The sequence below is a fragment of the Lynx canadensis genome, chromosome E2 (assembly GCF_007474595.2).
Source record: "Lynx canadensis isolate LIC74 chromosome E2, mLynCan4.pri.v2, whole genome shotgun sequence".
Classification (NCBI taxonomy): Eukaryota; Metazoa; Chordata; class Mammalia; order Carnivora; family Felidae; genus Lynx; species Lynx canadensis.
In genome coordinates this window covers 49,243,774-49,271,094 of record NC_044317.1, presented here as the reverse complement: position 1 = coordinate 49,271,094, position 27,321 = coordinate 49,243,774, and the positions used below count along the sequence as shown (strand labels likewise).

Below are 27,321 nucleotides of genomic sequence, written 5' to 3'. Positions count from 1 at the left end.
AAATGCTTGTAAGAGCCAAAGTTCAGTAACAGCCTAAATGTTTATCAATACGGAAATGGTTAGGGCATGGCACATCCACACAATCATGCCACTAAGGAGAAAAGGCAGGTTTCTGGGTGCTTGTCTGCACCACTGACTCACCACCAGGCAGGCTGCCCGCCGCCAGGGGAAAAAAATGTGGGCTTGCTCTAGGGTGAGACAGGCTTGCGTTTCAATCCAGGCCCTGCTGCTTCCTGGCTAGGGGACTTCAGTAAGGACGTTCTCTTTCAGACTGTTATTTTCTGCATCTGTTAAATGGAGAAGGGGAAAAGTTATGGTGACATATACAAAACAGCCTGGTACACAGTGGGCCCAGTGTCAGTGCCAGGCCCCTTCTTTCCCCTTTTAAAGTCATTTCCACCTGATGGTTGCTCAGAGTTGTAAAACTGGCATGGAGGGTGACCTGGGATTGAAAATTTTAGTTGATTAAAATGGGTATGACCGGAGATGAAGCCGCTAAACAGGAACACGGACAGACACAAAGAGGCATGGTCCATCATGCGTGTCTCTGCTTAACACTCACAACCTTTGGAGAATCCATCAACAGGACTCTCAACTTAGTCTGTGGACCGGTGTTTTCACTGCGCCTGTGGCAGTCTGTTGAAACAGTTCCACCTGGCACGGGTACTGAGGAAATGGCAGCCGGGATGAGGCTTGGGGGGGGGGGGGGTGAGCGCAGCACAAAATAATGACAACACATAGTGCTACTACGCACCAAGCACTATTCTGGGTACGTTCATCCATTTAACTCTGCCAGGAACATTATAAGGTGCCGCCAATCTCCATTTTAGAAACGGGGGTAGAGAGGGTTGAGGAACGTGGCCAAGGTCAGCTGCCATTTATGTGAACCCAGGCTCAAGCTCTTATCTTCAGTGCTTTGCTTAAACAGTCATTCCAGAAGGAAACTGGGAGCCGGTGCTTCAGGAATGGAATATGAGAACCAGAGTAGACTTTGTGTACCCTAGTGGCTGCCTGAATTTTGTCAGAAAGTACATGTATCCCCTGTTCAGTTATAAATTACAAAAATTTTTTTAGTAATATTGCAAATGAAAAATGGTAAATTCCCCCATTGACCGATATACATATGAATGTACGTTTGTACACACGCTCCTTCTCCCTCCTCCCCGGAGTTATTTCCCGACCCAGTGGTAACCGCGGGCTCTAGCTAAACCGCTGCGCGCATGCGCTCTCCTCGGGCCGGGCATTTCTCCCCCCCCCCCCACACCCCCGCCCCCACTCTGGTGCGCATAAGGCTGCGCCACTGGCTTCTTGAATTTTCGACCCCTATCCCTGGGTTCTTCCCCCACCGCGGCGGGCGAGAGACTGAACAATCCTATCCCACCAGTCTCCGTCTCCCAGGCCTTCAGGATCTGACCAGCCCGTCTCTGCGGCCTCACCTCCCACCCAGAGGGAATTCTGAGTCCAAAACAGTCTAGACCTTTCCCTCCACCTGGAGTACCCTTTCCCGCCCTTCAAGGTCAAACCGGACCTGGGCCCTCTCCTTCAGTGATTTGCCCTAGTTGTCTCCCTACACAGAGCGTTATGTCTTACAGCGCACACACTAGGTCTAATTCATTCCCGTGTTCTCAGCACTTACTCGGCCCAGGACCCTGAAATTCCTCCCTGCCGCGCCGCCCCACCCCACCCCACCCCACCCCACCCCACCGAATCCCGCCAACGCCACTGAAGAGGCGGGACTCGAACCTGCCATCTCCGGAGCCGCCCTCTCTCCCTCCTCGCTACACTCCCACATGGGCCTCAAAGCAGCGCGCGCACACTAAGGCGGAACCGTAGCGTCCGCCCTCCTCCCCGCCGTCATCCGCATGCGTGCTAAAGCCAACCACCTCCATCAACGCATGCTCAGCCCGGCTCTGACGCTCCGTTCTGGCGCGCCCAGCCCTCGGCGCATGCGCAAGGCCAGCACCCCACGGGTCCTGATCTCCGCTCCGCCCCGTGCTACCTTCTCCTCTTCCTCTTTCGGGCCGGCGTTCTTTGGGTGCCGCTTCCGGGGTGCCTAGACCGGTTCCGGAGTGACCGGTGCCTGCTTTCTCTCTCTCTCTCCCCAACGCTCCTCGTCCCCTAGACGCCATTTACAGGCCCGTGGCTTGTAGTGGAACCTCCCCCCACCAGCCCCGTCACGGAAAGCGCGCGTAGCGCTGCGCCCCAAGAGCCAATCAGCAGCCGCCTTAGGTAAGGGGCCCGCAAGCCCGCGCGAGGCTCGTGCACCGGCAGGGGGCGGGGCGCTGGGCGCGTTTCGGGGCCCCGCCCCCTTCTCTACCGTTAAACGGTTGCTCGGACGTCCGGCAGGTGTGCGTAACAGACTAGGCGTTCAAGGGCGACCCTTAAAATACCGGGTTGGCGGGCGCGGGGTGGGGAGGAGATAAATAAGGTTGTAGATAGGAATTTCAGTTCTGGGAGGGCCTAATAGGGCCTTTAGAACTGGCCGTCAAGTATTGCAAACGTCCTAACGACAGCGTGTAAAGAGAAGTCTTGGGAACACGCTCGCAGAGGGTCTACAGACAGACCCTGTATACCCGGGAGGTCCAACGAATCCTATGTAAATAGAAACCTAAATCGTAGGGTTCCCCATAGGAGGCTTGTAAGCAGGTGTCTAATTATTGGGGATGTTACCTGAGTAATAGAGACTCATTGGTTTTAGGGGATGCCCCATATACAAACTTGTAAATGTATATTTACAAGTGTTAGTCCTTAAAAAATAGTGTAAATAGACTCTGAAGTTCTTGGGGGTGGTGGTGTGTAAATACAGAGTTGGGACTTAGAGAAGTCTCCCCTCAGAGTTTGCAAATAGACACTTAGGTTCTGGAAGAGTCCCCAAAGGGGGCATATGAAGAGATGCTTAAGCACTGAGGAAACTCCCCCAAAGAATGACTAGTTAGATTCTTAACATCTGGGAGATCACTGTAAGAGCCCTGTAAATAAACACAAATAGACTGGCTTTATACATTTTGGGAGACTCCCCAGAGGAGCCTGGAAACATGGGGGGGAGGTCCCCAAACTGTATGTCGGTGGACTCATTCTGGGGAGCTCCCCCATAGAGCTGTTCAATAGACCCAAATACTGTGGAAGTTCCCAGAAAAAAAAAAAAAACATGCAAACGGACACTTGCTGCATGAGAAGGGGCTTCTCTTGGTGTGTAAACGGACTGGAGTACTGGGGCAGAGTCCCTGTGGAGGAATGAAAAGAGACACTGAAGCACTGGGGGGTGGGGCTGTCTCGAGAATAATGTGCAAAGTGACCCTTAACTGCAAGGGAGGGAGGATTCCCAGTTTCTGAGGGGAATCTCTGCCAGAGACTGTAAACAGTCACTTAAGTGCTGAGTGGATCATTTTCCATGAGCATGTGTAAACAGGCCCTGCCCTCCTGTCTCAGAAGGCAGTCTTCAGCTGGGTTTGTGACGGGGTGGGGGGGTGGGGGAGAAGAGGTCACTTGTAGCAATGGGAGAGGCGCTGGACAAGCCCCTACTCCTACATCCTGTTAACAGATACTGCTGTTCTGGAGAGCGAATCTCTCACAGGGATCTGTGACTGTGTACTTGGGTAGGAGGTGGGGGATTCATAGAACCATTTCACAGGTGGGGGCACCTGGCTGTCTCCGTTGGTGGAGAGTGCAACTCTCCATCTTGGGGTTGTGAGTTCGAGCCCCATATTGGGCACAGAGCTTACCTAAAAATTTTTTAAAAATAACGATGATTTCATAGGCACTTAAGAGCTAAGCAAGGATCAGCAAACTTTTTCTGTAAAGGGACAGAGAGGAATTGTTTGAGATCCTGCAGGTCGTACTGTCTCTGTCTCAACCACTCAACTCTGCCATTAGATCAAGAAGGCAGCCATAGACAACTTTTAAGTTGATGGAGGTGGCTGCATTCCTATAAAACTTCATTTACAAACACAGAAGGCAGCCCTGATTTGGTCCGCAGCCTACAGTTTGCCAACTTGACCTCTGAGCTATAAAGGAAATGGCCTCTCCTGCAAACAGACTGTTAAGTATTCAGAGATTTCTCTGGAATGTAGTGTAAACAGCTGGGGAAAGTCCCTAGAGGGACCTATAAAGCGAGTTAAATGGTAGGGAGTAGACCATATAGGTGGCAGTTCATTTTATAACATCTTAGATTAACCACCGGGGAGACTTGGGAGTGTGAGGGATGGCGGACCATCAGAAACCTAGGGTAGACAGACTGAGATGTAGAGGGATACCAGATAAGATAGGGCCTTGAGTGCAGGAGCCCCACCCCCACACATGCCAGTATTAGGTAATCAAAGCAGTAGTTGTCGCACTGAGGATCATGTTACTGGTTTGTAAGGAAATGCTTTGCCACAGTTTGGGAAAGAATAGGTCCCATTTTTATGTGACCCCCTCCCCCTATGAGATACAGGTTGAGGCCAAGTGACTAATAGTTGGGAGTAGTTTTGGCTACAAGTAAGAGAAGTGTAGCTGTTTCCCACTGCATCTAGAAGGAAATAACGCCGGGTGAACAGGAGACCGCCGATTTTTTTTCTGCCACGCCAGCCTTCCCTCGTTCCTTCCTTCCAGTCCAGGGTGGCTGCTTGAGCTCCAGCCTGCACACCATATTCCTCCCAGCCAGGAGGAGGAAAGGGCAAAAGGCATGTGCCAGCATCTGTGAAGGAAAGTTTCTGAAAGCTGCTAGAACACACTTCTGGTGTCATACCATTGGCCAGAAAGAACTTAGTCCCATGGCCACCTAACTGCAAATGGTGCTGAGAGGTGTGTTCTGGACAGCCATGTGCCCAGCTCAGAACTGAGGGTTTTATTTTATTTTTTTTGGAAGAAGAGAACAGATCTTGAGAGCCAGCTAGCAGTCACTGCCACAGCCACAGAGCTCTCTTGAAAGGAAGTGCCTTCTTACAGTCCAGAGTGAACCAAATAGATTGAAAAGAGTCTGTCCTCACTCTGAAATCCACCTCTCTCTCCCTCTCTCTCTCTCTCTCTCTCTCTCTCTCTCTCTCTGTCTCTCTCTCTCTCTCTGTAGGCAACCATGTCTGAGTCTGGCCATAGTCAGCCTGGGCTCTATGGGATAGAGAGGCGGCGACGCTGGAAAGAGCCTGGCCCCGGTGGCCCCCAGAACCTCTCCGGGCCTGGTGGTCGGGAGAGGGACTACATTGCCCCATGGGAGAGAGAGAGACGGGTGAGTGAGTGGGCCCAAGGGCAGCATCCACATATCCACTCGTTCCACAAATGTTTTTAAGCACCTGCCATGTGCCAGGCACTAATCTAGATGCTGGGGATCAATCTGTGAACAAAAGCCTTATGAAGTAAGAGTAGAGAGTGGCAGAGGGGTCTGTCCTAGATGAAGTGGACAGAGAGGGCCTCCCTGAAGGGGTGGGTTTGGGGCAGAGACCTGAAGGAGGTGAGGGAATACACGATGACAAAATCCGAGTGAAGAGCATTCTAGACAGATCAACAAATGGGAAGGCCCTGAGCCCCATATCTGGTGTATTCAAGGAGTAGCCAGGAAGCCAGTGGGGCTGCAGTGGCCAGAGAAGAAGGGAAGGTAATAGAAGATGATGTCAGAGAGGTAACTCAGGCCAGATCACGTAGGACCTGATAGGCCTGAGAAAGGACTTTGGATTTTGTTGAATGAAATTGGCACTGGAGGGTTTGAGCTGAGAGGCGCCATAAACTCATGTTTCAAAGAGTCCTATAATAACCGCAGCTGTTCGTAGGTGTTGAGCAGCGTGCACGTGCAAGGTGCTTTAACGTCTTTCGGGTCTTTCTGCACTCTTCTAGCTACCCCATGAAGTAGAACCTAGGACAGATCTGATTTTCACTAATGAAGAGAGTGAGTCTCAGGGGAGAAAGGACTTAACCCAGAGTCACAAAATCAGTGAGCTTTGGGGCCAGAACCCAAACCCAAATCCAGCTGAGCCCAAGCACAGCACTGGTCTGCCGGCCGTAGTGTCCTGGACTGGAAACCAGGAGCCTCGGCGTGGGCCCCGGTCCTGCCTTGTCTTCTCTCCTGTGCTGAGGTGACTCGCTGTCAGAACCTGCCCCCTGCTTGTGTCCTTTCTCTAGGGCCCTACCCACCTCTGAGAGAGCTCTGGGGGGAAGAAGAAAGTAACAGTTGGAACTGTTTTCTGAGCCATAAAATGGTAGACATGAATAATAATTGATTTCACAGTGAGCTCGGCTCTTATTCCTTTCCTTGGGTTACAGCATAAGTGAGAACACAGGGTCTCTTTCTTCCTGCCACACGTACCCTGGACAATGTCGCCATCATCGTGCACTTTCAGCTTTAGTCCTGGATCAGCCTCTCCGAAGCCTCTTGTCTTTGCCTCTGACTTTGCCACTGATCCCTGGCAGCCTCCTAAGTGGCCAGTGGACTCCTCACGTCCTCCGTGTCCCCTGCCGACCTCGGCATCTTCCTCCCATTTTTCCTAGTATCCATGACAGCCCACTGGGCCTCCTCCTGGACACCCCCTTCCCCACGTCAGTCACCCTGTACGTTGTGCCTCCTGAATACATCTCCTGTCCTCTGTCCTCACAGCCTCGTCCCAGGTATCATCCTCTCCTCCCCGGACCTTCTCCCCATCTCCCTCCCTGGCCTTCTGAAAGCCCGCAGCCTCTCCTGTGGTTCTGTCACAGCTCTTCTTCCCAAATACTTTCATGCCCTTTGTTTGTTCTTCACCATAGGCCAGTGAAGTGAGCAGAACTGAAGTAAGTATCCCCAGTGTATGGTGAAGAAATAGACCCACTGAAGGGTCATGGCTCTCCTGAGGTTCCTCGGGGAACAAGGCTCAAAAGAACAAGGCTCAAAAGCCGATCTCTCCCCTTTCTTGAGCAGATTGGGGGTGAGTCAAAATAAACATGAAGGCAAGGTGTGGGATCAGCCCCCTGGCTACTGGCAAGCGTGAGTGGAGCTGAGGAGTGATGAGGAACGATCAGGGTAGCAGGGCTCTCGGGATAGCAGCTGTCAGATAGTGAGCGCCTGCCGTGCGTCAGACGCCACATGGACAGTTTTCAAGTTCCAGCTACGCTCAGCCTGTAGTAGTCCTGTGAAGAAACTCCTATCCCTGCTGGCCAGATGAGGAAACAGGCTGAAGCGAGGCCTTAGCCAAGTTCACACAGCCAGCAAAAGGCAGGGCCGAGTTTGAACCCAGGGCCAGCTCCAGAGCCCCAGCTCCTTCCACCTGGGCTTGTCTTCTGGCAGAGGCAGCCGAATGCAGTTGTGGGGCCAGGCTGCCGGGGTTCAAAGCCTGGCTCCAGTCTCTGTTGGCCACGTGACCTCGGGCAAGCCAGTTAACCTCAGTATCTTCATTTGCAAAATGGGGGTGATAGTGTCTGTCTCACGGGGTTGCTGGTGGAATTAATATGTGAAGGCATTTAGAATTGTACCTGGCACCCAAAGGCCCTGGGGAGTGTCTCTGAGAGGCGAGGGAGCCACGCCCGAGTAACTGCCCTCCCTCACCGCAGGATGGCAGCGAAGAGACCAGCACGGCGGTCATGCAGAAAACCCCCATCATCCTCTCGAAACCTCCAGCAGAGCGGGTGAGCAGGGAAGGATCTTCTGAAGGGGAGGCTGGGAGCAGTTAGGGCAAAGATCTCTCCTGCTGACCGGAACCTTCTCACTCCCATAGTCTAAGCAGCCACCACCCCCAACAGCCCCGGCTGCCCCACCTGCCCCAGCCCCTCTCGAGAAGCCTATCGTCCTCATGAAACCACGGGAAGAGGGGAAAGGGCCTGCGGCTGCGACAACCACCTCCACCCCCGAGGGCGCTGCCCCAGCACCCCCTGCAGCCCCCGCACCGCCCAAGGGAGAGAAGGAGGGACAGAGACCCACGCAGCCCGTGTACCAGATCCAGAACCGAGGCATGGGCACTGCCGCACCCGCAGCCATGGACCGTGAGTTGGGGCCTGGGCGGGAGCCTGTTGAGGACGGTTAGGAGCTGGACCGCCCTCACACAGACCCTCACCACATCCCATCTCCTGCTTTCTCCTGTCTCCAGCTGTCGTGGGCCAGGCCAAACTACTGCCCCCAGAACGCATGAAGCACAGCATCAAGTTGGTAGATGACCAGATGAATTGGTGTGACAGCGCCATTGAGGTACTGAGTGGGGAGCATGGGTCTCCCTGCTTGAGCCTCCCCAGGTCCCACGTCTCACTGCCTCCACCCCACCTCCCCACCGCCACCCTCTTGGCAGGCGATACTGGACTAGACAGCTTTCAGGCAATTGCAGCAATGAGAGAGAAGGAGTCTGAAAGTTCTCACCTAGCCAGGGCTGAGTTGCAGTGGCTTGCAGTACATGGGCTGTGCTGGTTGTTAAAATACTGAATAACCGTGATACCAGTTGGCAAAGAGGGACTCCCACTACCACCCGGATGCCCTGGGACCTCCTTTACCATCTCCTGCCCCCTCAGGTCAGCCTCCTAGACCCTGCTCCAGTTCCCCTTCTGATTGATCGAAACAACCCATGCAGTACCAGTGTTAACTGGTTTGAATGTCACTCCCAGAGGCTCCCTTTTCCATCTCAGTGGCCCCTGCTGTAGTTCAGACCTCACATTCCTGGACTGGCATGCATGCCTACCTCCAGACTCTCGGGCTTCATTTCTCCTCTCCTGCTGCTTTTTCCCCCTAGACCCGTCACATCGCGTTGCTGCCCAGATTCTCCCAGATGTGTCCCTTCTCCTTCTCCAACAGCTTGGACTTACTAGGACAGCATGCCGGGTCTGTATTTTACCCGGCCTCCTTCCTTTCTATGTCCGCTGTCCTACTGATATCAACTGGAGGGCCTTAAAACAAAACAAAAGCCAGTGTCCAGGCCTACCCTTCACTGTCAGATTAGAACGCCCTGCAGTGGTGACAGTGTTCTGTATTTACACTATCTAGTATGGTAGCCACTATCCTTATAAGTGGCTATTGAGCACTTATCCACATATCCCCATATGTGGTTAATATAACTGAGGAACTGAAGTTTTAGTTTTGTTTCATTTTAATGAACTTAAAAAATTTTGCTTTAATGTTTGTTTTTGAGAGAGACAAAGCACGAGAATGGGGAAGGGCAGAGAGAGGGAGACACAGAATGTAAAGCAGGCTCCAGGTTCTGAGCTGTCAGCGCAGAGCCCGACATGGGGCTCGAGCTCAACGGACCACAAGATCATAACCTGAGGCAGAGTTGGACACTTAACCAACTGAGCCACCCAGGCGCCCCTAATTTTAATGAACTTAAATTCAAATGGCCACATGTGATCAGTGTCCAGCTTATTGAACAGGGCTAGCGCTAGGTGTTCTTTCTGCTTTAACGTGTCTAGGGTTAGAGCCAAGATTGGCTTCCTTTTTTAAAAAAAAAAAAAGGATTGATTTTTTAAGGAGCCTGTTGAGGACGGCTTTTTTTTTAAAGCGTGTCTCTCGCACCCCCTAGTGGTGAAAGGCATCAGAGCTCGTGGCCCAGAGGTGAAGGTCTCAGGACTCTTAAATCCCAGACAGGATCCAGGACAGACTGACCTCCCCTTCCTCACTCTTGTCCCTTTTTCATGCTGCTGCATGTCTTCCTGACTTGCCAGAAGCCGAAAGTCCTCCAGGAGTCTGCCGCAGTAGCCCTCGGATACCACATCCTGTCCTTCCACCTGTTCTTCATTCCTGTGCCTTTCTTCTACTCTTCCCCAAAGTCAGGTTTCCCTTTTTGCCCGCTGTGTTCCAGCGGCACTGACTTTCCATTAGCTTCTTGACCATGCCAGGCTCTTCTCCACTTGGGAGCCCTCACAAATGCTCTTCTCTGTGCCACCGCATACGTACAGGGGCCCTTTGCCCAACTGAGGGGATCGGAGGCGTCAAAGTTTTGCTTCCACATCCGACAAGGCAGGCGGGCCAGTCTCTGCCCCCCCACCCCACCCCAGTCTCACTCCCACTCCAGCAGCTGACAGATTTACGAGGCTCACATTCCTTCATCTTCCCACAGTACCTGTTGGATCAGACCGATGTGTTGGTGGTTGGTGTCCTGGGCCTTCAGGGGACAGGCAAGTCCATGGTCATGTCATTGTTGTCAGCGAACACTCCTGAGGAGGACCAGAGGTAAGGGGTGTGGAAGACCAGGAGGGAGGTGGACACCTACCTGGAGGACAGGGAAGGGTGGGCCTGGGTATTGCAAGTGGTATTACCAAAGGGCTTTGGGAAAATGTTTCACCTCCCTTGGCCTCAATGTCTTTGTCAGATTAGGGTGATTAGGGCCTGGACTAAATCTTTGTGTGGCTCCAAGATAACCAGTCCTGTTTCTCCCTCCCTTCCTGCCTCACCCCAGGGAATGGTACAGAGCCCGGGTTTGGATTTAGGTTGACTTCAGTCTCAGCCCTGCCACTCACCAGCTAGTTGACCTTGGGAATGTCACTTCACTTCCCAGTATCTCACCTTGTCATGTGTAAAGTGGGTTTTTGGAGGATAAGATCAGGAAGGCAAAGTCAACAAGAACCTGACACAGAGCAAATGCTCATAGGATACTGGTTGCTAAGACCTGGTAAATAGAACAGGGAAAGAGACTCGAATGTAGGGCATGGGTTCTAGACCAGCCTCGGTCCTGCATTCTTGAGTAAGGATGGGGATGATTGTGAAAATAAAAGTATGAAGTCACAGGAGAGGATTTGGGGAAAGAGAGAGCTTAGGAACTAGGGACCAGAACTGAGGGCAGGGAAGGAAATGGAGAAAGGCAGGGACTAGGGAGGAGAGACATAACTGGTCTGATTAAGGAAGACTCAAACTGGAGAATGAGAAAGGGATTGTCTAGAAAATGTAGGGGTTTGGTTTTTGGGTTTTTTTTCCATAAAGCAGGTGATACTATCTTGCATTGCGTGGATGGATATCAGGGGGTCCATGAACCTCCTCCTAACAGTATATGAGGGATTTTACATCTGTCTGCAGTTGGGCTTTTCTTCTAGGAAATGGGTCTGTAGTTTCCCCCAGATCTTAGAGGGTCCGATGGAGACCAAGAGCAGGTTAAGAACCACTATCGTGAGACTGTACATCCACTAGAACCAGAGCTGTGGGGCTGCCCTTCCTCCCAGGTCCGTCTCCTCTCTTGTCAACTTGTAACTTAAGCTCACCTTGGCTCCACTTGGGAACAGCTCCAGCTCTCTCAGATAGCATTCTTTCCGTCTCAGCTTCCACCCCCAACTAGCAAATTTCTCCTCCCCTACCCCCGGCTTTGAGTTCAGATTCCTGAGCTAGAGAGAATTCTACTGGCCTGGCGTATCTTTTGTGTTTTTTTATTGTTTAGTTTATTTTGAGAGATAATGTGAGTGGGGGAGGGGCAGAGAGAGAGGGAGACAGAGAATCCAAAGCAGGCTCCACACTGTTAGCGCAGAGCCAAACACGGGGCTCAAACTCCCAAACCATGAGATCACGACCTAAACTGAAGTCAGACACTTAACTGCCTGAACCACCGAGGTGCCCTCTGCTTATTTTTTTGAGCCACGTCAGCCCGTGGTGTGGCGGACTTTGGTGCCAACTCTTGCCATCAGGCCCCCTTTACGTTAAGAATTCATCTGCTTCTCCCTTCCTTCATTCCTATCTCCTGGCCCAAGCCTCCGACATCTCCCCTACTGAATGTCAAGAATCTCCTCACTGATCTCCCTGCTTTAGTTCAATTCAGCTAACATCTATTGAGTGCTTACAGCGTGCCAGGCACTGTTCCGGGCACTGGGGATACAACAGTCAACAGAACTGGCAAGAACCTTTGTCCTGGTGAGCCTTCATTCTAATCAGGGTGAAGGCAAACAAACTACGTTATTTGACATGTGAGAAGGTGATACCCAAACGGGAAGGGATTATAGGGAAGCTGTGGTTGGTGCTGGATTACAGTCCTAAACAGAGTGGTCAGGGAAGGCCTCGCAAAGAGGGACACTGAGCACAAGCAGACTGGGAGGAGGGAGAGCTTTCTAATCAGATGGAATGACAGGAGCCTATGTCTGAGGCAACAGAGCTTGCCTGGTGTGTGTGCAGAATGGCATGAAGGCCCTGGAGCTGGCACGGAGTGAGCAAGAAGGGAAGGCCTAGGCGGTCAAGGTCAGAGGGGATAAGGGAGGCTACGGCTCACCACATAGCACAAGGGGAGCCTTTCAAAACCCACCTCCAGTCCTGTCACTTCCCTACTTAAATGTCTTCAGGGCTACTCCAGGCTCGTGGGCCAAAGCCCCAGCTCCTTACCAGGCCCCACAGAGGCCTGTGCTCCCTCTTGTTGCTCCCAGTCCCCCTGTTCTCCGCTTTCCCCTCTCCCCACACTGGTCTTTGATTCCCCACACACGCCACCTGCCGTCCACCTGGGACAGTCTTTGCTTCCATCCTCCACCCCCTGTGCCTCCCCTTTAACTTAATTAAAGTTGCTCAATAAACTCTTCTCTCTCTCACTCTCAGTGTGGTCATCTGTCTCTTGTACGGCAGCCCTTCCCAGCCCTCCCTACTGAGCTATCCCCATCCTGAGCGCCACACACCCCTTCTTCCTACCGCTCACAGTTACTGATCTCTGTTGATCTGTAAGCTAGAGCAGGAGCTGCTTGGAAGCAGAGACGGTCCTTGTTCCCTGTCGCATCCCGGTATCTGGTACATCAGAGGCCTTCAGTACGGTGTTTGTTAAGTGGGTGTAGGACAGCGTAACACGCCTCTCAGGGAGGTGGGGATTACCTTTTGAGAGAGAAATACCATTACCCTGATTTTACAGATTGAAAGAGAAAATCACTTTGTCCAGGTCGCAGAATGTGACCCAGTTGAGCTCCATGGTCTAGGGCAAGGCTCAGCTGTGCCTGCTTTGGCGTCATCTCCCGGTCCAACGCAGATAGAACCGAGGAAGACTCTCCTCCCAGGGGAAGAACTGGGAACGGAGTCCTACAACCACCCAGCCTCTCACTGTGAGGGTGGAGAGCATTCAGTGCTATATCTCCGGGGCCCGGCCCGTGGCAAGTGCACTGGGTAATTCACAGCTAACGATTACGTATCGCTGCCTAGCAGGCATTTTCCTAAGGGCTTTACGGCAGTTAGCCTCATAGCAGCCCTAAGAGTTTTGAGACTGCTGTTATCCCCATTTACAGATGAGGAGGCCAAGGAGAAAGAAATTAAGGACTTGCCCAAAGCCACAGAGCCAGGAAGAGGCAGAACTGGGATTTGAATCCCAGCGGTCCAACAAAGTCTTGACTCTTTTTTAAAATTTTTTTTTTTTTTTCAACGTTTATTTATTTTTGGGACAGAGAGAGACAGAGCATGAACGGGGGAGGGGCAGAGAGAGAGGGAGACACAGAATCGGAAACAGGCTCCAGGCTCCGAGCCATCAGCCCAGAGCCTGACGCGGGGCTCGAGCTCACGGACCGTGAGATCGTGACCTGGCTGAAGTCGGACGCTTAACCGACTGCGCCACCCAGGCGCCCCAAGTCTTGACTCTTAAACACCTCACTCTACTGACTTCATTAGATGGGTTAATAGATCTCCTTATGGGTAAAGGTGAAGTCATATGGAATAAAATGTGGTTCTCCAGACAACAGGGGCCACAGGTGGAAGGCTTTGTAGGGGGCTTTGAGAGCATAGGGAACCACGCTCATTTTACATGGTTACACTCTGGAGGCATCAGAGGCTGAGAAGCGCACCTCTAATGCACCCCACCCGCTTCTCTCCACAGGGCGTACGTTTTCCGGGCCCAGAGTGCCGAGATGAAGGAACGAGGGGGCAACCAGACCAGTGGCATTGACTTCTTTATTACCCAAGAGCGGATTGTTTTCCTGGACACACAGGTGCTGACCTCCACGTGCCCGCCCTCCTGCATGCCACCTTCACATCCATCCCTGAATGTTGTTAAGCCAGAACCCCGCTTGGATTCCATGTGGTCCCAGCCCAGCCACGGGCACGCTAGGTGCTTATGGACAAGTTGTGTCTTTTCTTGGCCTTTAGCACGTTTTCAGATTATGCCTCCCTCCCCTCCCATCCATTGTATACACAGTAGCCTAGAGAATCTTCTAGCGTAGTGGCTAAATGTGTATGTCCAGGTTCTGTGGGCCCTCGAGGCCGGTCTATGTATGTCCAGGTTCTGCCTTTAATTCTTATCATTTGGGTGATGTGAAGCAAGTGTTTACTCCCCCTCAAACCTCAGTTTCTTCGTCTATAAGTGGGGACGATAATCGTACTCAGCCTCACAGGTTCATTGCAAGGCTTCAGTGGAACGGTCCAGGCAGAGCGGTTGGCACAGGACCTGGCATGTAGTTAGCGTTCAGGCCCATCACTATCATTAGAACTGACCTGTGTGTTTCTGGTGGCTTTCCTCATCCTCTGTCTTGCCCCCAGGCAGAGTCCCCATTCTTCAGCGTGGTGTTCAGGGCTCATGGGGCTCACCTCCTTCAGACTCCAGCCTCCCCTCTCTGGTGTAGTCTCTAGCTCCACCAGACGCACCACAAGGCCTCGCCTTGATCCCCCTCCCACCCTGGGCCGTCCACATCCTGTTCCCTTTATCCGAAACTACCCTTTATCTGAAACTGCCTGTTCCTCAGTTTTCTTAAGTGGGAAAAACATCATTGCCTACCTTGTAGGGTTGTTGTGAGGCTTCGGTGAGTTAATACAAGTAGAGCCCTAATGGCAGCGCCTGCCATGAAGTAGGTACTTCATACTTTGCTGTCAGTATCATGAGCATGAGAACACTCTCTCTCCCCTTGCCATTTTGCCTGGCTAATGCCTTCTCCTCCGAGAAGACTCTGCCGGGGCATCGCCTCCTCCCAGAAGCCTTCCCCTGCTCTGAGTCCCCACTGGTGCCGTGTGCGCCTTCCATCGTGGCACTGACGTATCACAGCCTCTTCCCACAATGTACTGCTCCCACTCCCCCCCTGCCTGGAGCGCTTTAGGGAGGAGCTCTGTTGGTCAGGGCCTGGCCCCTACGTGGTTCTCCCTGAATGTTGATGGAGCAGAGTTCTAGTCACCATAGGTGTGGATGGCACGGACAGTGAAAGCCCACAGATGTGATCTGTGAGTCAGGCCCTGGGCAGGGGCCACTAGGGGACCTGGACACAAGCTGAACTGCCATGAGCTGGGTCCAAGGCCCATGTGGAGCAGAGCGGAAGTTAAAACAGGACAGAATAGAGCATGCAGCTCTGTTGGGAGTTTTAGAAAGCCAGCAGTTGGGAAACTGTCTTCTTTAAAGAATTCCACTCACTGCAGCAAGAAGTCAGTAAGACCACCAAACTGATTGCGCTCTTGTGGCTTTTAAATGGAATGTTCCTTTAAGAAAAGGTGATGAACTCACCATGGATTCTTTTACACCCACTGATGCAGTTTTTAAATCCTCGCCAATTTTCACACTAAACATCGTTTTTTGACCAAAGTAATTATCTTAGCAAAGTTTTGAAAGCATTTGAAACAACTAAGAAAAGGAAAGTGTCTTGAAGGGACATGACTCATGCAAGCCAATATTACATTTATTAGCACTAGGAGAGTTCTCTTTGAGCACGAGGCACTTGAGAGGGGTGATAATTCATAAAGGAGCTGGGGGAAGTGTATCTGCTTTGAAACATTCTTCTTTCACCCCCTCTTGCTGACTAGCTCTTACTCATCAGAAACCGCCTGTGTTTCTGACCTTATTTTGCCCCGAGAGAGACAAGGTATTGGCCTTCAACTTGCGGAACTTGGGTGGCTGTGACACTTAGGGTCCCGGCCTCCAGCCCCCGTTCCCGACACCCTCTCTTCCTTGCCACAGCCCATCCTGAGCCCCTCCATCTTGGACCACCTTATCAACAATGACCGCAAGCTGCCTCCAGAGTACAACCTGCCCCACACCTACGTTGAGATGCAGGTGAGGGGACCAAGCTGGACCTAGGGGCGAGGTCTCCCCCTTCCCCCTTGAGATTCGCGATGGCGAGTTGGATATGGGTTGACCTCATTTCTGCTTCATAAAGAGCCCTGGGTGCCCCAAGAGCTGTAGGAAAGAATAGCACTGAGAGTCCTGTCAGGCTCACCTCCTGGCTGTGCTCCTCAGAAAAGTCATTTCCTGCCCCCTCCCCCTTCAGGCCTCATTATCTGCCTGTGTGAGATGGGAGTGATCATTCCCATCTTGCCCAATTTAGGGATGGCCTGTGAAGAAAGTGCCAGCGGAGTCTGGGCACACAGTAGGTGCTTAACGGCTCTGAGGCTCTCACCCTGCTGCCCCTTCAGCTAAGTCCTGGGAGCAGGGACCCCAGTCTGGGTAGGGGGGGACCTCCAGCTCGGTCACCCCTTCCTGCCCTCTCTCAGTCGCTCCAGATCGCGGCCTTCCTCTTCACGGTCTGCCACGTGGTGATCGTTGTCCAGGACTGGTTCACAGACCTCAGTTTATACAGGTGAGCAGGTGGCAGGGAGGGTTGGGGGGGGTGGGGGCAGGGAGCGAAGGCAAGAGATGGGGATCAGAGACTCGGCCACTTGCCTGGGTCTCATACGTTCCACACAGTATCCATAGGGACCCTTTAAACATTTTTTTTTTTCAACGTTTATTTATTTTTGGGACAGAGAGAGACAGAGCATGAATGGGGGAGGGGCAGAGAGAGAGGGAGACACAGAATCGGAAACAGGCTCCAGGCTCTGAGCCATCAGCCCAGAGCCCGACGCGGGGCTCGAACTCACGGACCGCGAGATCGTGACCTGGCTGAAGTCGGACGCTTAACCGACTGCGCCACCCAGGCGCCCCCACAGGGACCCTTTAAAGTCTGAGTTGGGGACGCATGGGTGGCTCAGTCAGTTAAGTGTCCGACTCTTGATATGGGGTCAGGTCACGATCTTGCAGTTGGTGAGATGGAGCCTCGAGTCGGGCTCTGTGCTGACAGTGTGGATCCTGCTTGGGATTTTCTCACTCTTGTTCTCGCTCTCTTTCTCTCTCTCTCTCTCTCTGTCTCTCTGCCACTCCCCCAGTCGTGCATGCTCACACATGCATGCATGTTCTCTCTCTCAAAAATAAACTTAAAACGTGAGTTGGAGTGGGTCACCACCACCTAGCAGACATACACATGCTTACAACTCCCCACTGGCTTTATACATCACTCAGAACAAAATCCAAAGTCCTTCTCATGGCCTACAAGGTCCTGCACGGGACAGTCCTAGTCTCCTCATTGACCTTCTCTCCCACCACTTTCCCTCACTCCCCCCATTAAAGCCCTAGTGGCCCCATGGCTACTCCTCATGCAGCTTAGGACCTCCATGCCGCATCCCTCAGCCAGAACACTCTTCCTACAGACCTCAGACTCCCTCCCTCACGTCGTCCCACCTCAGGCCTTCCCCGATCTTATAACATAGAACCACCCCCCACCACTACCCCACTCTTACACTACTGTGTTTTCCTTCATTGCATTTATCACTCCCTAACAGGACATTGCAGATCTCTTTAGGGTCTGTCTCTCCCAGTCTGAGTCCCTGGTGCCTCACACAGTGCCTGGCACAAGGTGGTTAATACACGTTTGTAGAATGAATAGCATTATCAGGAGCGGGCTTGTCCCTCTTGTCCATCTCCAGGCACATGTACCGTACCCGGGCAGGCAGGAAGGGGGAAGGAGTCAGGATCTGGGGAAGGAGTCCTGCCTGAAGCAGCTGGAGCTTTTAGAAATGCCCCCTGGACAGAACTGGCTCAGAACCTAAGGCCTAAGGGTTCCTCTTGGCCTCAGGCCCCAGGGGATAGCTGTGCGGAGGCCAGCCGCCTTGGGCACAGAGCCCAGCCAGAAGGAAGGAACAGGAGCTCATGGGGAGGGGAGAGCTGAGCCAAGGGAAGCAGATGTCTCCAAAGTAAGGCAGCCCAGGATTTGAACCCCAGCTCTTAGTAGGCGAGTGGCCTCTTTTTCCTTAGCTCCTCATAGGCAAATTGTTTTATGCGGATTAAATGAGTTTAAAAAACTTACAGCATTCGGTGGTAAATGGGAATGTAATGTTTATGTTAGTAACCCTGGGGGTTGGGGTGAACTGTGGATCTGGTCTGGCCAACAGTAAAAATGACATTCTGGGAAAACCAGCCCTTGTGACCAGATCTAAATGTCTTTTTTTTTTTTTTTTTTTAATGTATTTTTGAGAGTAAGAGTGAGGGAGGGGCAGAGAGACAGAGGATCTGAAGTGGGCTCTGCGCTGACAGACAGCCCGATGTGGGGCTCGAACTCACCAACTCACCAACTCTGATGACCTGAGCCCAAGCCAGACATTTCATCAGCTGAGCCGCTCAGGTGCCCCTAAGTGTCTTATTTCTGGAACACCCGCGCTGTTACCATCACCATAGTCTATTTGAATTCGTTCATGTGAGAGGAGTGTATTGACCATTTATGGATGCCATTCCCCGTTCGGGGCACTGGGGACACAGGTGTGAATTTACCAGACTGCCCTGTGGAGTTTGCATTCTGATTGGGGTATGGACTCGGCCCGGCACGTGGCAGAACCTTGCTTTTAATCCAGAGCCTGAGGTGGGCTTCTCAGCAGGGAAACCCCACGAACCTGTGGACAACACGTTTGTATGTGTGTTCGTGTGAGGAGAATGTCCGTGCTTTTTATCGGATTCCCATGAGCCCTTCCTTCAGATAGCAATCAGGTTTATTTTATTTACATGTCTGGAAATTTTATTTTAAAATGGCATAAACTGAAACTTCGGTCCATGCAGAAACTTGCACGTGGATGTTTATAATGCAGTTTTATTCGTAATTGCCAAAACGAGGAAGTGATCAAGGTATATTTCAGTAGGTAAATTGATAAACTGTGGTACATGCGCACAAGGGAATGTTACTGGAAATGCGTTATCACGCCGTGAAAAGGAGGAAGGTACACACTCTTGAGTGCGTATTACTAAGTGAGAGAAACCGGTTTGAAAGGCCTAGTGTATGATCCCAACTCCATGACATTCTGGAAAAGGCAAAGCTGCGGGACAAGTAAAAAGATGAGGGGCGGATAGGTAGAGCATGGAGGGTTGTTAGGGCAGTGACGCCGCTAGCTGTGATGCTGTGTGGCGGGCACATGTCCTTTTTGTCAAAACGCGCAGAGTAGACAACACCGGCAGGGAAGCCTAGTGTGTAGCATAGCCTTTGGGTGATGATAATGTGTCACAGGCTCATCGGAGTGTTGACAGTGGGGGAGGCTATGTGTGGGAGTGGGGCGGGACATTCATGGGAATCCCCGTACTTTCCACTCGGTTTTGTGGTGATCTTACAAATGCTTTAAAAAATGAAGTATTTTTTTAATAGCATAGACTCATTTAAAAACGCATGCAGTTGACATGGGTCCATGGATTGGTGTCTGAGAGAGTTGTCTCTGAATTCCCTAAAATCGGTGTAGCTGTAGCTTTTATCAGATCCGCAAAGGGGGCCCCCTCCCCAGGCTGTGGGACAGGGGGTGCCCATGCCAGAGCACCAACCTCTCGCCCTGAACCCCAGGTTCCTCCAGACGGCAGAGATGGTGAAGCCCTCTACCCCATCCCCCAGCCACGAGTCCAGCACTTCCTCAGGCTCTGACGAAGGCACTGAGTACTACCCCCACCTGGGTGAGGGACTTGACTGGGGCGGGGGGATGGGGGAGGGAGAAATCAGGGGGAAGGGGGGAGGCAGGGGGACGGGGGAGGGGCGAAAACCAGGAGCGCTGGGGAAGTGGGGAGCTGGGAGGAAGCAAGTCAGCAGATTAGCTGCTCCTTCCTCCAAGGTTCCCACCTGGCCACCAAGGGCACGACCCTGAGTCTGGGTCCAGCTCCTTGATCAGCAGGGGAGCCTTTTATATACAGGATCCACATCAGCCCATTTCTCTGTCCCCCGCACCTCCAGCACAGACTGGGGGCGAAGAGAGTGCTGAAGTAACCCGAGTGGCCCCAGGTGCCCTGCTTGCCCTGCGGCCTCACACCATCAGCTCGCTCTGCTCTACTGTCACACTGCCCTTCTGCAAACATCTCATTCGTTTATGACACCCCAGGCAGGGTCTTCCCTACTTCCTCTGCCTCACCAAGTCCCTGGTGCCTTTCTGTCTTACTCCTGATTGTGTGGCTATTTTCCTCTTCGGTCTTTTCCATCAGACTGGGGGTTCCTTGGGGACAGAAACCAGATCTCACGTCTGGGTCCCCTGCATCACCCAGCACAGGGTCTGGTGCTAAAGCAAAGTAACATGTAACGTAAATATTTACAAGAGCTCTGAGCCCAGGGGTAACGGCAGATCTTTGGCACGAGTGGGGAAGGCCACACAGCCAAGCCCCAGCTGCCTCACGCGACTACATCTCTCTTCCCACCCCTCCAGTCTTCCTGCAGAACAAAGCTCGCCGAGAGGACTTCTGTCCTCGAAAGCTGCGCCAGATGCACCTGATGATTGACCAGCTCATGGCTCACTCCCACTTGCGTTACAAGGGTAAGGGTCCCTGAGTCACCCCCCAGGCTGACCAGTGGCTCTTGACTCCTGCTCTGGCCCATGGCCCAGACATCCAGACTGGCCTCCTGATTCTAGCTTGACCATCATATGTGTACCTCCCCTGCCCCTCACCATAGTCTCTGTAGGCTGATAGGTTCTCTCCTGCAGGTACTCTGTCCATGTTACAGTGCAACGTCTTCCCTGGGCTCCCACCTGACTTCCTGGACTCTGAGGTCAATTTGTTCCTGGTGCCCTTCATGGACAGCGAAGCAGAGAGTGAAAACCCACCTCGGGCAGGTATGGTTGAGTCTGGTCCACAGGGATACCAGTTCTTCCCTGGTCTGGTGGGAGATACAGGTTGCCCTGGCCTGGGGTGATAGGGACCCACACTGGTCTGAGGGGAGACTCGTGGCTTGTCCTTAAGGTGCTTGGACCCTTTCTTAGGAGTGTGTTTCCAAGATGTTGGAGTACGGGAAGAGCTGGGCCGGGTCTGGACGTGGAGGTACTCCTGGTATTCCAGCCCAGGATACTGGGCGCCTGGGGAAAAGGAAAGGCCCTCTGACAGGCTGTCTCCCCCCCACCCCCTTATCCTCCCCACCTCAACTCTCCAGGACCCGGTTCCAGCCCGCTCTTCTCCCTGCTCCCTGGGTACCGTGGCCACCCCAGTTTCCAGTCCCTGGTGAGCAAGCTCCGGAGCCAAGTGATGTCCATGGCCCGGCCACAGCTGTCACACACCATCCTCACGGAGAAGAACTGGTAAGAGCTCCGGGCAGGGTGGTCAGTGTGGGGGCCCCCACCCTGGTGCAGACTAGAGGAAGTTCTCGGTGATCTCTCCACATCTCGGTTCCCTTTTCTGGGATGCTGATGACTGCTTCCACACTGGACAGCATGCTGTCTCTTAAGTCCTCCTGAGTAGCCGGTAGGGTGTAAGTCTTGTCACCAGTTTTACTAGTGGGGAAATTGAGGCTCAGAGAAAGGAATTGTCACATAGTGATGTTACATACCGGTAGCTAGGTGCCATTTGATGGCGAGGAGTAGGACCCGTGAGCCCAGTCAAGCTCAAGCGTTTATTCTGAGGCCCTGAGTGCGGAAAGCGTGGCCTCACAGGAGGGGACGCTGAAATGTCCCCACAGGAGCTGCATTCTCCAGCTCTCACTGGATGGCACTGTCTCCCTGCGCCCCCCACCTTCCCTCCTCCTGTGCCACCTGGCTCTCCCCACTCTGCTTTCACAGAGCCCCGACCTCCCCCAGCCCCAGCCCCAGCCCCACATGACCCTCTGTGTCTCGAGCCCGCAGCAGGTCTGCAACATCGAATTTCCAGGAGACACAGAAGTTGGAGAGAAAGAGCTTGGCTGGGTGCAGCCTCTAGCACGACTCCCCCGGGGTCTGTGGCTGGCCGTGGCCGGAAGGGGCAGGGAGCGCACACAGCAGCAAAGCCAGTGCGCCGTGCGGGCGAGGGGGCTCAGGGCTCTACTCTCCCACGGTCTGTAGCAGGGCCCAGCCAGGTAGAGGGTCATGCAGCTGTCAGACATTTCTGATCGCCACAGACTCTGGAGGGAGATAGAGGTAGAATCCTGACCCTCAAGTTGGGGCTTGAGGCCTTCATTCCAGACCAGGCGCCTTCTGCTTTGCTCACCCCAGGGGAGGCGTCAGAACCCGGGCCACTCCCATCAGCACTGTCATCTTCCCCACATCCCGGTCCAGGAGCCTCCGGGGTCAGGTCATGCAGGTCGTACGCAGGACCTGTTTTTGCACCTGGCCCGGGTCAGCGCAAGGCTGGCGGGCCACAGCCAGGGCTGCTGACCACTCACCTCCTCCCCCAGGTTCCACTACGCTGCCCGGATCTGGGACGGCGTAAAGAAGTCCTCTGCCCTGGCGGAGTACAGCCGCCTGCTGGCCTGAGGCCGAGGGAGGAACGTCATGCAGAGAACCCCCCTCTGGGTCCTCACGGATGGTGAGGGAGCACACGCGTCCTACCCCCCTGGTGGGGTGGAAAGTGGCGGCAGGTCTGATGGACGAGGGACCACGACATCCTCGCCCAGAGACGTGAGGCGTCCAGGGCCAGGCCTCCCATCCTCAACGGAGTGTTGTTCAGGGGCAACTCTGAGATCCCACCCCCAACCTGGGCCAGGGCGGCCCATCTCAGTCCCCTGCAGGGACAGGCAGTGGGAGTAGTCTGGTCACGGAGAATCCCAGGTTCCATCTTGACCTCCCTCGGCAGGGACAGGAGCAACAGGGTCCCTCCTCCCTGACTCTGAGCCCTTTCCTATAAGGTGCGGCAGGGTCTGGGGAGCTCTTCGTTGGGGCAGGTCTGGTGGTTCGAATAAAGAGTCATGCAAGCCTGTTCTGGTGCTTCTCTTCTTCCCGTCTCCCCAGCATGCTGTCCTGGGGACCAGGGCAGATTTGGGTCCCGGCCTTTAGGGGGCAGATTACCTGCAGCCACCATTGGAGCCTGAGTGAACTTGCCATGGGGACACTTTCACTGCAGGTCGTAGAATTGTCAGGAGCTGAGGAAGACCAGTCTCTGCTAAGGAGGAAGCCCCTAGAAAAAGGGGTATTCTGTTTCCTGCGGTGACATCAAGTCCCATCTCTGTGCCATGGATAGGAAAAGACAGTGCCCTCCTTTGGCTAAACGCAGTGACTACCTCCGTGTCGTCTGCTCTCAGTTGAAGACAGTGCCTGCCTTTGGTGAAATGCCTCGTTAAATGCAATGCCTGATTCAGTATATGGTTAAAAAATAGAGTGTGTCTTAGTTAAATACAGTGAAATACAGGGCTTACCCTGAGCTGAAACAAGTTCTACCCTTATCCAAATGTTCGTACGTTACCCTTAACACACAGCGCCCACAGTTGAAGTATGGTGGCTTCCTTTGCCTACAGAGCTCGTCTACTCTTGCTTAAAAGTAGTCTCTGCCTCGTAAGTCCAGAACCTACCCTCAGTTAAGTACACCATTCACTTCAATATGGTACCTACCTCACCTACCCGGTTTAAATTCACTACCTCCTAGCTTAGTGTTTCCCCAAGTGCGTCTCCAAGTGGGTCTGGCCACCGCACCCATCCCAAATTAGTCCCGACCTTCGAATCACGCCACCTCACCCTTCCCTGACGCGGTTGGTTCCGTCACCAGCCAAGTCTGGCTGCCCACTACCCCATGCCCCTTTGGCCTCCTTGCCTTCCTCCTGCCCTTGGGCGTACCCATACAGTCCTGGCGTCCTTGTTGTAGGAATCCTGGGGGCGGGGTGGGGGGTGGTGAAGAAAACACCCAAGAGGCCAGGAGTGGGGTCCCTGTAGATCTCTAAAGAGCGAGGGGCTGAGGACTGGGAGGCATGACACCCAGGTCTTGCTGACCGAGAAGACCTCAGGCAAGAAACTCCCTTAACGATCTTCAAGGCCGTTCAGAGCGGAGACATTCACTTGCCCCCTCTGAACCCCTCGCCCCACTGCCCTGACTACACAAACACCTTCCTAAGTGCCCTCTCAGCTAGGCAACTGAGATCCTCCCCACCTTGTCAGACCTTATCTGTCCCATGTCCCGCCCCCTCCCTCTGCTTCCCAGGGGGACTGCTGGTTGATTTGAGCGTCCAGGGCAGGGAAGGTGGGGGCAACGGCCAGAGAGGGCATAAGATCCGGGGCTCAAAAGTACAAGACCGCACACAGTGCAGGAGGGTTGGAGCTTGAGTTTCTTTCCATTCCTCAACACCATCCAGCCTGGGGACAGATGGAACCTGTGTCCTCCCACTCTTACACTGCCACCTCCAGCTGGCCTAAGCTCAGGGCTGGGATTATTGACTGGATTTATCTGGGAGCTCATGGTCAGAGTCGTGGAGGAAGGCCTGGGTCAGCACTCTCTGGGCATCCTTGACCACCTCGTCTAGAGCTGTGCGGAGCATCTGGTAGATGGTGGCAAAGCTGATGCCGCAGGTGGCCAGGGCGCCTAGGATGGGCACGCCGAGGAGCTCCTGGGTGAAAGCAGAGGCGTCCCTGGAGGCCTGGCCCAGTAGTTCCACCACCAGTGCCTCAGTGACCTTGGTCTTCCAGCCCTGTACCGCCTCCAGGATCTTGTGCAGGGGCTGGCCTGTCTGCTCAGCCAGCCTGACGAGGGAGTCCTCGTCGAGGCCGAGGCTGCGGCGGTAGCCCTCCAGGGAGCTGATGAGCACATACAGGTCACATGCCACATCCCGTACGCCTGGCACGGGGCTCGGGTTGACGCCACAGGCCACCGTGGCCACCAGCCAGATATGCTGCCGCAGCGAGGCTGCCTTCTTCTCTAGGATGGGCTTCGAGACGTTGGGCACGGCCAGCAGAAACGCGTGCTGCTTGTGGCTCTCCAGTTCCTTCACCATCAGCTCCTCCAGCAGGTGGAAGTCGTACTTGCCCAACTCAAACATGGAGAGCAGGAAGACCTTGGGGTCCTTCAGGCCCTCCGCTGCAGAAGACAAGAGCACCGCTCTGTCCCTGCGCTGGAGCAGGCCGTGGCGTGCTGACCGCCGCGGAGGCACAAGCACTTGCTGTGAGTGCACAGCACGTGGCTCGCGAGAGTTGGCCCTGGAGCCAGGCTGCCTGAGTTCGGACCCCAGCCTTGCTACCCACCACCCGTGTGGCCTTGGGCAAGTTACCAAACCAAACAAGGGGATAACTGTACCTGCCTCATAGGGATGCTGTGAAGGGAGCGCATGAAAACGGTGCCTGGCCTGCGATAAGCCCTTAACAAATGTCAGCTGCCCTCGGCCACAGGTGCCAGCATCCCGTGGGCGCAGAGCTTTTGCACCGCTCTAACTTGGCAAACACACACGCCAGAACGTGCCCTGATTCCTTAATGCAGGTGATTGGTCTCTGTCACCTGTGACCGGGAAGAGCCAACTCTCAGGAAGTGAATGGCAGCTGTAAGCATTATTTCACCGCGGTGCCCGGATCAGTCACGCAGCGCGACATTGGATGACCCCTTCTCCCACTGTGGGCCTCAGCTGGGAGAGGAAGGGGAGGGGGCCGGCAAACCCTCCAGAATCCACCCACCTCCAGAGCCTGAACCTCACCCCTCAGCCGCCGCCCACAGTCTTCCCGGATCTGGCGGAGCACTCTCTCCTCAGAGAAGGTGCTGGGGCGCCGGCTCCGCGAGGCGGCAATGTCCACGTCCACCTTGGAGCGGACGAGGTAGAAGCGTTTGCCCCGCTGCAGGATCTCGCAGGCCAGCTGGGCATGGTGGGCGGTGAAGCTGTCCGAGGTGATGATGATGAAGAAGTCGTAACGTTCCAGCAGCACCCGCTGGAGGTATCTACCAGTCCGGAAGCGGGACGTGCCTATGCCCGGCAGGTCCCAGATGACGATGTTGGGGTACTTAGGGTGTGGGTATGGCGTGGGGTCCACTGTCATTTCCACCACGCCCGTGCAGGCTGAGTTGGGGTCCTCGTCTCCCAGCCCCCTGATGGCATTGACAAAGGTCGACTTGCCGGAGCCTGTGCCCCCAGTGATGCCAATGTCCAGCCTGGCATTCTCCAGCGAATGAAGTGTGGCCTGCAGCCTGGCGGCCACTGCGGGCAGACCCCCCGCCTCAAAGGCTCCCATCAGAGCACTGGTGTCCCTCCATAGCTCCAGTATCTTGGACTGGCTGAGGCTTGACTGGAAGACTCTGCCCGCCATGGGCTACCTGATGTCCAGGCCTTCAGGATCGATGACCTTTGGCAGGGCAGGGAAGGGAATATTTTCACTCGGGGCCGCCCTCTCTTCTCTACACCCCCCAGCACGCCCAAAGTATCTGAGGCCTTGCCAGCAATCGTACTGCGAGTGCAACCATATGTCAGGCCCCGTGCTAAGTGCTTTATTTCAGTTAACACGTATTCATCACTGCCAGGTTCTCCTCCTGGAGCATCTCATAAAATCCTCATAACAGCCGGAAAAGGAGATTCCCTAACTATCCACATTTGGCACCCAGTGGAGAAATCGTTTGCCCAAGGCCTCCGGCTAGTGCATGGAGTGTTGAGAATAGGAATCGGTCCCTCTGATCCTAGAATTTAAATTCTTTTTTTTCTTCAAGATCATTATTTTGTTAAGATTTTAGTTTCAAGTAATCTCTACACCCAACGTGGGGCTCGAACTCACAACCCTAAGATCAAGAGTCGCACGCTACACCGACCTAGCCAGCCAGGTGCTCCTAGAATTCAAATTCTTAAATTACTTTTTGTGGCATTGACCATGCACCGGGCACTACAATCAACCATATAGGGCAGTAATTAAGCGCTGGAACCCTCATCCTCGCTGGTAGCAGTTAGTGTTCATTTAACGTTTACCCGGGGCCAGCCACTGTCCTAACCACATGCGTAATTTCACTAAGTCCCCATTTTACAGAGAGGGAAACCGAGGCTCAGGGAGGTAAAAGTCACTAGATTGTCCAGCCTGCACCAGAACCAGGACATGGACCGGCTCCCTCTGATCCTTCTGCCATACAGCCTTCCCACCCTATGCTCACACCGCCAGGGAGTCCCGTGTTCAGGATGGTGTGTGAGGGTGCACAGGTACCGGGATGTGGGCTGTGTTTTTGAGAATAGGTTTGGAATGGACCGTCTATCCTTGTATCTGAGAGTCTGGGATTTCCCTACCATAACCACTCACACCCTCTTTGGCGCAGAAAAGTCCATGTGAACCCAAAAGTAGTCCCGGCACAGCCAATGGGAAGGCGTCCCAGGAAGAGAAGAATCCTTTGGTTAACCCTCCAGGGGAAAGCCGCCCGTCTTAGTCCGGAATGGTTTTCTAGGTATAAGGTAATTTGAGGCCCCAAATGAGGCTAGAATCATCACCACCAGATCTGGGAATACCCACAGGCAGTATTTGTGAGCACCTAGGGGTGAGGCCACCTCCCCGCAGGACAGTCCCCGCTTCGCCACCGGCCTTATACACAGCCTCCGGGCTCTTCTTGTGAATTCCTGGAAACTCGCCTTTCTCCGCACCTAAATCTGACCCCATCCGTGACCCTTGTTCAA

At 53.8% G+C, this 27,321-nt stretch overlaps 2 protein-coding genes across 3 annotated transcripts; one reads left to right on the top strand and one right to left on the bottom strand.

Annotated features, from left to right (window-relative positions):
* The first annotated feature begins 1,920 nt into the window (after positions 1-1,920).
* On the top strand, positions 1,921-22,692 carry SMG9 (SMG9 nonsense mediated mRNA decay factor). Of its 2 annotated transcripts, XM_030298528.2 has the most exons (14): positions 1,921-2,229; positions 5,048-5,203; positions 7,489-7,563; positions 7,653-7,917; positions 8,022-8,119; positions 9,972-10,084; positions 13,668-13,779; positions 15,726-15,821; positions 16,259-16,344; positions 19,396-19,502; positions 20,240-20,347; positions 20,516-20,644; positions 20,959-21,103; positions 22,171-22,692. In XM_030298528.2, exons 2-14 carry the CDS (start codon positions 5,054-5,056, stop codon positions 22,247-22,249), a joined length of 1,563 nt encoding a protein of 520 aa, XP_030154388.1. In that variant the 5' UTR covers positions 1,921-2,229; positions 5,048-5,053; the 3' UTR covers positions 22,250-22,692. The 2 variants fall into 2 exon arrangements, with proteins under 2 accessions (XP_030154388.1, XP_030154389.1); XM_030298529.2 differs by lacking the exon at positions 5,048-5,203 and having other exon boundaries at positions 1,929-2,229; positions 22,171-22,689.
* A 1,358-nt stretch (positions 22,693-24,050) lies between these two features.
* Positions 24,051-25,984, bottom strand: LOC115502794 (interferon-inducible GTPase 5-like). The gene is made up of 2 exons (XM_030298532.1): positions 25,381-25,984; positions 24,051-24,773 (listed from the first exon to the last, which is right to left on the bottom strand). The coding sequence occupies exons 1-2, from the start codon at positions 25,982-25,984 to the stop codon at positions 24,130-24,132; spliced, it is 1,248 nt and encodes a 415-aa protein (XP_030154392.1). The 3' UTR covers positions 24,051-24,129.
* Between the last annotated feature and the right edge of the window lie 1,337 nt (positions 25,985-27,321).